Source organism: Zootoca vivipara, chromosome 17, assembly GCF_963506605.1.
Source record: "Zootoca vivipara chromosome 17, rZooViv1.1, whole genome shotgun sequence".
Lineage (NCBI taxonomy): Eukaryota > Metazoa > Chordata > Lepidosauria > Squamata > Lacertidae > Zootoca > Zootoca vivipara.
The window spans coordinates 15442750-15455038 of NC_083292.1; the positions used below are offsets into that span (position 1 = coordinate 15442750).

A 12289-nucleotide genomic window follows, 5' to 3' on the forward strand; every position below is an offset into this window, starting at 1 on the left:
GCTGTTTCTTCTGACAGGCAGTGGCTCTCCAAGGTTTCTGGCCGGAGCTTCCCCCAGGCATTAGGACCTTCTGCATGCAAGGACCCCAAAACTATGGTCCTTCCCCAGGGGACAGCCATATTGGTTTGCCAAACTCTGCTTTTGCATCATCATCAGCAAGCAGGAGAATGAGCTCACACAGAGTAAGCATACCACCAATATAATACCGGAGAACAGAAGCAGGAATCATGCCCTACCTAGTCCCCTTTGCTGGCAATTAATGCTGGTGTGTTTGCTTTGGCCTTTTAGTTATTGTATGGGTGTTGATTTTACAGTAGCACCTCGGCTTATGTTACCCTCGGGTAACGTAAACTTTGGGTTGCAAAAGCTGCAACCCCAGAAGTGTTTCACTTCGCGCGCAGAAGCAGAAACCTCAGGATACGACCAGAGCTCCGGAACGGAACCTGTCCGCAACTGGAGGTACCACTGTATTGTAATTTTTACATTATGCTACACAGACCTGTGGTTTTTAAATGAAAAGCAATATGAAAGCACTTTAAAATAAAATGTCCTCTACCTATGTACTATATTATTGCCATTTTAAGAGGTTTAACTCTAGAATAAGATTTTGCTCTCCATCCTCCTCTTAGTTTGGAATTATCAATGTGCAAGATGGAAGCTAGTCATTTTAGACTGCAATCCTATACATCAGGGATTTCCAACTGGTTGACCGTGGTTGACTGGTCGATCCCTGGGAGCTAGCGGTCAATCACGGTCTCAATTTCCTTCGCAGGGGAAAAAGAGCATCGGGCCCCGCCCCCTCACCCCATCCATCATTCGCGCACGATCGCAAAAACAGCAGATGGAGTTATCGCTGTTAGCGATCATTGGGTGAGCATCATCATCAGCAAGCAGGAGAATGAGCTCACACAGAGTAAGCATACCACCAATATAATACCGGAGAACAGAAGCAGGAATCATGCCCTACCTAGTCCCCTTTGCTGGCAATTAATGCTGGTGTGTTTGCTTTGGCCTTTTAGTTATTGTATGGGTGTTGATTTTACAGTAGCACCTCGGCTTATGTTACCCTCGGGTAACGTAAACTTTGGGTTGCAAAAGCTGCAACCCCAGAAGTGTTTCACTTCGCGCGCAGAAGCAGAAACCTCAGGATACGACCAGAGCTCCGGAACGGAACCTGTCCGCAACTGGAGGTACCACTGTATTGTAATTTTTACATTATGCTACACAGACCTGTGGTTTTTAAATGAAAAGCAATATGAAAGCACTTTAAAATAAAATGTCCTCTACCTATGTACTATATTATTGCCATTTTAAGAGGTTTAACTCTAGAATAAGATTTTGCTCTCCATCCTCCTCTTAGTTTGGAATTATCAATGTGCAAGATGGAAGCTAGTCATTTTAGACTGCAATCCTATACATCAGGGATTTCCAACTGGTTGACCGTGGTTGACTGGTCGATCCCTGGGAGCTAGCGGTCAATCACGGTCTCAATTTCCTTCGCAGGGGAAAAAGAGCATCGGGCCCCGCCCCCTCACCCCATCCATCATTCGCGCACGATCGCAAAAACAGCAGATGGAGTTATCGCTGTTAGCGATCATTGGGTGAGCATCTTTTGCCTGCCCTCCTAAAAAAAAAAGCTCAACTTCGACCTGCCCCCATAAAAAAGGTCAACACCATGGGTAGATCACTGCCAGTTTTTTTATTCTGGGAGTAGATCGCAGTCTCTTGGGAGTTGGACGTCCCTGCTATACATCTTTAACTTGGGAGCAAATCCCACTGAACTTAGTGTGAACTTCTATCTGAGTAGACATGTGCAGGATAGCACCGTTAACCAGCTTTAGTGGGCGGATTAGCCATTCTGTGAAGAACACACATGTTTGTATTGTGCAAAGTGACTGAGTGACTATAAATAACAGCTGAGCTGGCTCCTGCAGTATTGTGTTCCCGCCAGGACAGTACATACCAGTTCCTTCACGATCAATGCCGTGAACTGTAGAGCAGCCAAGTTTGTGCTCCTGGCAGATGCTCGTATGTTTGCACTATAGAAAGGACAAGCAACCATTACCTGATACCCTTCTGTTTTCTTCTGACACCACTTCAGCAAAGCATTCCTCTTGGAGCCTCCATATTCTCTGGCCAGAGCAGACAAAGGGTCCTTCCTCTCTTCTCTAGAAGTGAAGGAGAAAATTCACATTGTTCATCCAAATGAATGTTCAAAATATTTTTTTAAAATAGCGAAAGTTCCTTCCATATATTCCCGCTCTCATCAAAACTGCATCGTGCTCTGTGGGCAGCGCCATGTTCTGTATTCATTCTGGCCTTCCCTCTGTCTTCCCACTGCTAGGCTGAGACTGGGCAACTCCCAGGCATATGTCGGCAGCACTCCAGCCACCCCCACAGAGAAAAGTGATCAATTTCCCAGCAACCCCCTGCCTGTCTGCTTGCTTCTAGCCCTGGAACTCCCAGGTAGATAACCAATGCAAGGATAGCAGCCCACGGGCACTTCTCTGTGCGGTGGGGAAAGATTCATTTGATTCAGACTTCATGAGGAGGACAGCTGTGAAACAAGTCCTTTTTCTAATACTTCAGAGCCACAGTTAGAGGTGCTTCGAGAACAAACAATGTGGACATTAAGCCACACTGAACTTTAGTATGAATTTAGAAAATAAACTGATGGTATCTCCCTGCAACTCATAAACGACTAGGAATGTCACCTTGAAGGGAAAGCAAAGCCAGAGTGTTAACTGTCAACCGACTACCTTCTTTAAGATTTAGGAGTGCAGAACTAGTGCAGACATGCGGCTGCCATTGAAAGCAGCAGTCCTAGTTCAACCCCCCCCCAAAAACCTGGGTAGTAAAGGAAAGCATGACGTGACATCACCACATGTAGGGCTCTGCTTCTCCACTCCACGAACAGAAGGCAGGGACACTTGACATGGGATGATGCTGAATCATGCTTTCCATTACATGCTTTCCATCTGGGGGGAGGGAACCAGAAGGAGCTGCTGTTTTTGGGTACAGCTGTGTATCTACCCTAACCCCCGGGACCAGCCTCCCCCAACCTGGTGCCCTCCAAATGTTTACCTGAACTCCCATTTACTACAACCAGCAAAAAAGACTTATTTTCTACTGCAGCATCAGCTCTGCTGGCTGGGGCCGATGAGAGCTATAGTCTTAAACATCTGGAGGGCACTAGGTTGGGAAAGGCTGTTTTAGATCCAGGACTGCATACAGCAAAGAAGCAGAATTATCAAAAGGACTGAACTTACATGGTAAGGGCTTCCTGTAATGTCACATTTCCAGAAGAGGAAGCCCTTACCATGTAAATATAAATAAATAAACCTAAAGCCTCTACGAATCACAACTGGTTTCAGGAGCACAATTTAAGCGAAGTTTACACAATGCATTCAAGCATTCAAGTTAGTTTACAGGACATAACCCCACAGAAAAATGAACAGGGTCTGTGTGATTCTGCTCTCTCAAAACTCCCATTCATTGTAGAAAAGACTCCTTCACATTGAGAACTAAGCCAAACACGGCCGACAAGGAAGCAAAACCTGTTTCTTCAACTGTGCCATTTCAGATTGCAGGTGGGGTTCCATACTGCATGGGGTGGGGATCTTCACAATGTTAACTCTGCACTGCTAGGTTTTCAAATATAAAGCCTTTCTCCGGGCATTAAAGTAATTTTTTTTTCAAAGGATGCATCAACTTTCCTAATTATGTATTTCTTTCTGTACTAGATCCTTAAAAGCTTTCTTCACAGCCTTACCTCAGATTCCGATTTGATAATTCTGTTGCCTGATTTGTCTGAAGCAGATGCTACTCCTTTTTTTTTGTAAATAACTTTTTACTGGGTTTTATACACAAGGATCATAGGAATAATAAATGATACAAATAAATAGACCAAGTCTTCTCATGATACAGTGGAACCTTCCGTTTATGAACACCTCGGTTTATGAATTTTCAGTTTACGAACGCTGCGGACCCATCTGGAACGGATTAATCCACTTTCCATTACTTTCAATGGGAAAGTTCGCTTCGGTTTATGAACGCTTCAGTTTATGAACAGACTTCCGGAACCAATTACACCCATGCTTCGGGTTATGTACGCTTCAGGTTGAGTACTCCGCGGACCCGTCTGGGACGGATTAATCCACTTTCCATTACTTTCAATGGGAAAGTTCGCTTCAGTTTATGAACGCTTCAGTTTAAGTACTCCGCGGACTGTTTGGAACAGAATAATCCACTTTCCATTACTTTCAATGGGAAAGTTCACTTCAGTTTATGAATGCTTCACTTTATGAACAGACTTCTGGAACCAATTGTGTTCATAAACCGTGGTACCACTTTGTAATTGTATATATTAAAAAAGCGTAATAAATTTGCAGTAATATCTACAACATATGGTTCATAATTGGTGGTCAATGTTCATGAATTGGTTTAAATGAAAACAAAGGGGAAACATTCTAGGGAAATGAGACTATCTAAAAAGGTTTTCTCATAATGAGTTAGTGATGGCCTAGGCAAGTTTTTAAATAAATTTAATGATTGCAATTTAAACAATTTAGAATAAAAAGAGGAAAATTCTGAGCAGATGTCTTTAGTAGAGAATGTTTCGGTGCCTTCACTTTTTTGAATACTGTGTGCCTTTGACTTGGATTTTGTTTTTACACCTGTTTGCCAAAAGTCCAAGAGTTTTTACCTCCATACTCATAAAAACATTGTTTCATGTACAGTAATACCTCGGGTTACGAACGCGATCCGTTCCGGTTCGCAGTTCGTAACCCGAATAGTTCGTAAACCGAACGCGATGGGCGCCGCCATTTTGCGCATGCGCAAAGCGCGATTTTCATGATTTTCGCGCTTTGCGCATGTGCAGATCGCGCACGCGCCGCTTCTGCGCACGCGCGCGGCGAAAACACTTCCGGGTTTGCGCAGTTCGTAACCCGAACTGTTCGCAAACCGAGGTGGTCGTAACCCGAGGTACGACTGTATAACAGGACAATACTAGAGCATTATTAATTTCTAAAAAGTTTTTTTCTCCTTTGTCCAATTAATTTGAGGAGGTGTTCTGAACCTGAACTTTTATATTTAGTTAGCAGATCAAAAAATTCCATTTCTAGTTTGGTTATTGTTGTGGAGGTTTGTTTTTTAATATATGATTTTTCTTTGATACAGATACCTCTTATCACTGCTTTCATAGCCTCCCAAAGGTTGGTAGAATTGTTTTGTGCACTGTCATTTTCCATAATATAGAAATTGTATGGCTATAGAATTGGATGATTTCTGCTATCATTTCTCTATATAGACAGTTGGTCACTGAAGTAGGGCAAAATGACCATGATTGCAAGGTTTGGATTTCACAGATTGCGTAAATAGGATTAACTGTGAAGTGAACAGGAAAAAGTCTAATCTGGACTGGGAACCATATCGATTTGAATGAAACATAAAACTGAAATCTTTCAGATAATCTTCACTCCATATATTATATAAGCCATATGCTAATACTTTTAAGCCATAGCAGGCTAGAGAGCAGAAGCAACAGAAATACGATTTAGGAAAAAGAAAAAGAAAAAACTAGGCTTCTTTGTAAGTAAGAACAAGGAAAAAAAACTTCGAGTCAGAATTTTCTTTTTTCTTTTTTTAAACAAAACAGAAACCTAAACATGCATAACACTGTGAGAGGACAGTACGGCTTGTTTCTAAATTCCAGTAAGGAACACAGTTTATGTCAAGTTCTTTGTTTTGAAAATAGCGTTTCAGGAAACAAATAAAATGAATGGTGCGGACACAATGAGAAGTAGTTTACAACAAATATTAATCTTTTAAATGTGTCTGCTAGGTCAACTAAATTCCAAACCCAATGCCTGATTAAGCTTCACAGATTGGCATTAGAAGCCTTCCCTGCCTTGTTTAGATTTACACTTCTAATCCACAGGATATTCTTGTTTCAATGTTTAAAGCCCAACAAATATTACAAATCAAACAGGTTTCCTTTTGCATTTATACTGCTCTTCTACACCTAAATGACACCCAACTAACAATTTACAGTCAGCACATGTCCCCACAAACAGCCACTAGCAACTGTCTGATTGATAACATAATTTGAAACAATAGTTTTATTCAGCTGACCCATGGAACTGCAATGACAGACAACCAATTAAAGGTTTATGAATATACCAAGAAGCAAAGTGCAGAACTGGGGGGAAGATCTGGCAGGGGAATAAGGGGCAACAGTGAAAGGGGGAGGGGAGGGGAGAAATCACCTCCAACTTAACCTGAAATTGCCCAACAAAAAATTCCCTAAATGGCTTGCACACACCTCTTCCCCCCCCTCTCCTCGCCCCCCCTCCAATAAAGCAGCTCAGTCATTTGACTGCTAGTTCCTACACACACCACAGAGTTAAGCGGGAGAAGTACTGAATCATCCCCCTCGCACAAATCATATTTGTCACAGCCACCAAACAGTTCACAGTAGAGCCAGTGGTGTTCTTTCTCTCTTCTCTACCTCTCTCATGTCCGTCACTTAGCAAGGTGAAACCCTTTGGAATGTAATCCACCCTCTTCCTGACCCAGCTACTCATGCTATTATTTATGGTTCTGCCAGACTGTTAGCCACGCTGTTCTCCCACTGGGGGGAAAGGTGGGATTTAAGTATGAGGAAATAAACAAAGCAACTTTTCTTCCTTCAGTGCAGCTCTTATTCAGAGTTGCTGTTTACAGCAACATCTATTCTCTATGTACACCTTTCTCAAAACTGGATGTGTTCACTGGCATTTCCGTTTGAAGCAGTAGATCTGGCCACCCCCAACGCATGCATGCAGAGGTTCCAAAGTGTGGACGGAAGAGGACAAGGGCTGCTTAGGCAGCGCCACCAACACATCCAGCAGCCTCCAGTGCTCAGGTGACACTGTGCAAAGGGGTTCATGGAGGCTGATCTGCAGCCCAGCTCAGGCAAAGGGAGATTGGGGGGGGGAGAGACATAAGCAGCAGCTCTCACTTCTGCAGTCCAAACATGCAACTCTCAATGCAGATTCCTGCATTGTGGGGAATTGGATTAGATTACCTTCAGGGTCCCTTCCAACTCTACTTTTCTATGAAGTCCAGGGAAGTGGTCAAAGGCAGTTCCAGCAAGGAAGGTGTTGATCAAGCAGCCTTGCTGGCAAGTGCAAGGATCTGCCATGCACCAGCCCCAAACTCAAGACCACCATAAGTGGGAGAGGAGAAAGAGACATCTATCCAGGAAAAGAAGGAAGGAAGACTTCCTGGTGAGCTGGACATCAACTTGTTTGTTCAGCTGCCAGAGAGCTCCTGCCTTCCAGAAGGGCCCACTTGACTTGGACTGACTCGGCCGTTTCCTTGCAAGTCCCATCAGATGGCATCAATTTACTGAGACTGAGGTGCAAAAGGAATGCTGGGCAGCTGATGCACCTACCCAAAATGAGGGGCAAACCCATTGATGTCTGCTGCTTCTCCATTACAGAAGAAGCTTACTGATTATCTAGCAAAAGTGACGGATGTCTTCCAAAGGGCAAGGCTGCAAGAATGTCCCTGTATGAAAAATAAGACAGGCTGTGTAGCAATGAAGCGTACCTTATTCGATTGCGTGTTGTAGGGGTGACGGACGCTGTAGGTGAAGACGAGAGAGACAGCTGTGGTGAAGTAGTCCCCATTGCTATGAGAGAGGCTGGAGATGCTCCATCAGGGGCACTGATGTCCCGCTTGATTTCTTCACTGCTTCGCCGAGATACTGAAATGGAAAAACACCTTAGAAACCATTTTTCTCTCTCTCTCAAAAAAGAAAACCAAGAGCCTTTGCAAAAATCTAGATAATGAGTAACTAATTTTCTACTGAAGTGTACAAAACTTTTAAGTTTTTTATCACACTAATAGCAATCTCACCTATCGAATATAAAGATGGCATTAATTTTTCCTGAAGAAGAAAGACTTGAGTTTTTGCTTTTAAATATAACCATTCCAAAGTTTTGGAATACTGTATCTTCTAAGGGCCTAACATGTCAGGACTCCTTCCCTGGAAGAGGCAGATTTTGAAGTCTTCTAACTATTTTTCTCTACAGAGCACTGATTGCAGGGATTTAGTTTTTGTAGAACATGGGTAGTCACAAATATGTTCTATTCAAAATCACATACAGTGCTGTGTAACAGAGGACAAACATGAAGGCACACAGCACTCTTTTTCTCTGCTGCAATGAGGAACAAATCCAGTCTGCCAGTTTTAATTCTCTTAATTTCCATCAAATGCACATAAAGAATAGCAATGGCGTTTACCTTTAAACTGAAAGAGAAAACTCTCCCACAGTCACTAAGGCCGCTTTCCCCCTGCAATGTGGACAAGATTCACCTACAGTGTCAATATGAAACCCTACCCACTTTACTTATTGCTGTGATGTCAGAAAAGACCAACAATATTGTTTCAAAGGAAGCTGGTGGCGTTGCACACCAAGATTCTGTGACTGAAGCATCACCATGGCATAATTATTACCAGAAATAGATTTGGCACTTTCCATAGCAGGAACTCTTGGCAGGGAAGCTGGTCTGCTGGTTGAGGAAGTTCTCAGCAAATGATCTGTGCAGAGAGGGAATAAAGAAAAGGCATTTCATTAACACAAGCTTCAGGCCTGGTCTTATAAAATGAGAAGGTAGAATGGATTTTACCATGGCAGGAGGGCAATGCCATTTTGTATGCCCTATTATTATTTTTAAAGAAAAAGAGGAACTGCCTCCAAGTAAGAGGCTAGCATATCAGGGTGACAGGCTCTCAGCCAGCCTGCTTCTTGACTTGAAGGGAGGGTTTTTTTTGTTTTTTTTAAAGGCAATGCATTCAAAAATACTGTAGTATCTTCTTCCTGTAGCAAAGTTCATTTTAGCCAACTCATATTCTGCTGCTGCAAGTGTTGGCCAGGCTCAGCAACGGGTACAATTTCTTAGAAGCTCAACTCCCTTACTGAAGGCAGCCCTGTTTAGGGAGGCTTTTAATGTTTAATCGATTGTTTTATTTTATTTTTCTCTTGGAAGCCGCCCAGAGTGGCTGGGGGAACCCAGCCAGATGGGCGGGGTATAAATAATAAATTATTATTATTATTGTATTATTACTAATTGGTCATCAGTCAGATGGGCTTTTGCAAATGCTGCTAGGACTCTGCCCCCACCCCCACCCCAGCTCTGTCCCTTGAATCCAACTCCCATGCCACTCCATTCTGAAATGTCTTTTTACATTTTGACCCAATCCAGAGAAGTCACCCAACACTTTTATACAATGGCATGGCCAAAGGAAATGAAAATCTGTATACCTATTGCCCTTAAGGGGCCAGGGCAGCTTGGGTTTACAGAGTGGTTGATAGTGAAAAGCTACTCTGTTTGTGTAAATCAGTGGCGGCCACAGCATTAACACAAATAGATTCCAAAGATCACAAGGGTCCTAGCCCACTGCCTAATACAGTACCTATGCAACAACATCCATGCCTTTGACTGGCTGGAAATCAGGTAACTGGCCCAGAATGCATCAGCAAGGATGCTGATTGGCACTTGCACACTACATCAATTGCACTGGTTACCAGTTGTTTCCAGGCATAATTTAAGGTGCTAGTGATTCCCTTTAAAGCCTGGGGTGCAGAGTATTTTAGGAGCTGCCTCCTTGTGTATGGGTTTGGGGGGGGGGGAGAGAAGGCCGTTCTTTGTGTACGGGTGGTATTTGGCTTGTCTGTGGGATAGAGCTTTTCAAATGGCCCCCTCCTTGGCTGTGGAACTTCTAGTCATGGGAGATTCAGCTAGCTTTGTCATGACCGTCTGGGTCCAACAAATACATTTTTGTTAAAACCTGCTAGGACAAGGTTTTAAAACTGATCCTGAGTTTGTTTGTTTTTTTAAAAAGCTGTTTTATCTGCTGCCTCTCCTTTTGTTTTACTATATATTTCAGCTGTTTAATTGCTTATATTCATTTAATTTTAACTGTTGCAATCTGCCCTGAGCTGCAGTGGAGAGGTAGGCTATAAGTTATTTTAATAACTGAAGTTCAAGCCTGATGCTACACAATGGCCCAGTCCAAAAGGGACACAAACGGCTACAGGTCTGTGCCAGGTATGCCACAAGTTGGCCACCCACAGTGTAGGGAGTGCCTTATTAGTTTCTGTTAAACATCAAGTGTGTTTAAAATTTACTTTACTTCTGAGTATTAAATCACCCCAATGCTATTCAAAGCATAACTGAATAAAAGCTTAGCACAAAACACTATTTCATCCCTGGAAAATCTTTACATTGTAGGTGTTTAGGTGACATTTGTCAAGACAGAAAAGGAAGCCTACTGCTTGGCCCTAAGAAAGCTATCCTTGAGAAATTTCTATTTTAAAAGCCCCCAGACATAAATCAAAGAACTACACCCATTACACGAGAGCTATTCATTCTTACAGGAAGGGCACTTTGAAAGGAAAAGTTTATAGGCAGAACAAGTTGACCTACAACAGGAAATGGAGAAGTAAACAGTGAACATATAAATATAATGCTTGTTTCAACACAAAAAGGGCTTTTTCAACATTGCCTTACCTTTTGTTACGGACATTATTAAAATACTGCCCTGATAGCACTGAAAGTAAATGGAAGAGCCACACAAGTAGTTATAGGCCAGCTATCCCAACCCCTGTACAACAGAGGAATTCCAGAGGAAGTATATCCCTTCTTCTGCCTGAAGGCCTCTGATGACAGAACCCACCACCCACTAATAGGCATTGGTGCCATTCTTGAACCATTCTTCAGCCACAGAATTGTTAAGATCAATGGATTAGTTGATTCTGCTATTGGTAAATTGCTATTTAGTGACTTGCGATGAGTTACTGTATTATGTACTTGACGGACTGTGTGCGTGTGTGTGTGTGCACTTTATTTATATACGTTATAAAAATTACAAAGGCAAATCAAGAAAAAAATACAAAGAAGCGAAAAAAGAATCACAATACGTATAAAGGAAAAAGCTTACAAAAAACAAAGGGAAAAAAACATACAAAAAACATATATACAAACAATTTTAAAAAAAATTGACTTCCAATTGTTTGAACATCGTTTTCCTTTATCAGTTTTTATTTTGTCCTACTTTATCTTATCTTAATTTCTTATAAATTTCCTTATTTACCTAATATCAGCATATAAATATACCATATTTTCCTCTAATCTCTTCATTAAATAATAATAATAATAATAATAATAATAATAATAATAATATTTTTTGGTATACATTTCAATCAAAGCATATCACCAAATTTGTATTTACATTTTCTTTAATTAAGTAATTTTCTACATATTTCCATTCTGCTTTACATTTTTGTTTCGATATATTTCCAATCGCTGCTGTCATCTTGGCCATCTGTGTGTTTTTATGGATTCTATTTGATCTTATCTTATCTGATACTGTTGTAAAGTGTCCTGTGGCTTGAGCACAGGTGTATAAAAATAATCTAAACAAAGAACCAAAATCTACCTTCCCATAACTTAGGTAGTTAGCTCTAGCCTTGATATCTGTGGCAGTAGAGAACAAATTGCTTTCCTCTCCCAGCAAGCTTTGTTCTTGCTCCCAGCAAACTTTTCCACCAGGTCCACTGTCCCTCAGACCTTGTGGGGCAACGGACTATATTTTGAAAAAAAAGAAATGAACTAATTCCTATGCCCCACAAATAACCCAGAGATTCATTTTAAATAAAAGCACACATTCTACTCATGTAAAAACACCAGGCAAATAACCCAGAGATGCATTTTAAATAAAAGGGCACATTCTACTTATGTAAAAACATGCTGATTCCTGGACCGTCTGCGGGCCGGATTTAGAAGGCAATTGGGCTGGATCCGGCCCCCAGGCCTTAGATTACCTACCCATGTTCTTGACAAATCCACACAGGCTCCTACACTTTCCTGCAGTTATCAAGTGCAGTTCCACTAGCGTGCAAGGGACATTTCAACAAATGCAGGCACCAGCCCATCATTCACTTCCTCCTGAAGTTAGTTAGGATGCCCAGAGAGATCTTAGCAATGCATAATTGGCCAGCTGACTCCTCCACAATCAAGAAGTGGAGAACAGCAGTTTTCTGGGGAATTTTTTTGTTTTGTCCTACATTGGAGGCCAAAACAAAACAGAAAAATAACAGAACAGTACCTGGAATGTACCGTATATTCCGGCGTATAACACGACTTTTGAACCCAGGAAAATCTTTTCAAAAGTTGGGGGTTGTCTTATACGCCGGGTATAAGATCTGCAGTCACCGCATACGGTGGGGGGAGCTCA

The 12289-nt window shown here is 42.0% G+C and overlaps 1 protein-coding gene across 4 annotated transcripts in view; it reads right to left on the reverse strand.

Moving 5' to 3' along the window:
• The window catches only part of SPECC1L (sperm antigen with calponin homology and coiled-coil domains 1 like), a 55381-nt gene that overhangs the window by 12846 nt on the left and 30246 nt on the right, over positions 1-12289 (reverse strand). For all 4 annotated transcript variants that reach the window (XM_060269706.1, XM_035098010.2, XM_060269705.1 and 1 more), the window contains 3 exons: positions 8507-8590; positions 7597-7753; positions 2066-2168 (listed from right to left, as the gene is read on the reverse strand). In XM_060269706.1, coding sequence (XP_060125689.1) covers positions 2066-2168; positions 7597-7753; positions 8507-8590 — 344 coding nt within the window. The remainder of the gene's footprint in view (positions 1-2065; positions 2169-7596; positions 7754-8506; positions 8591-12289) is intronic.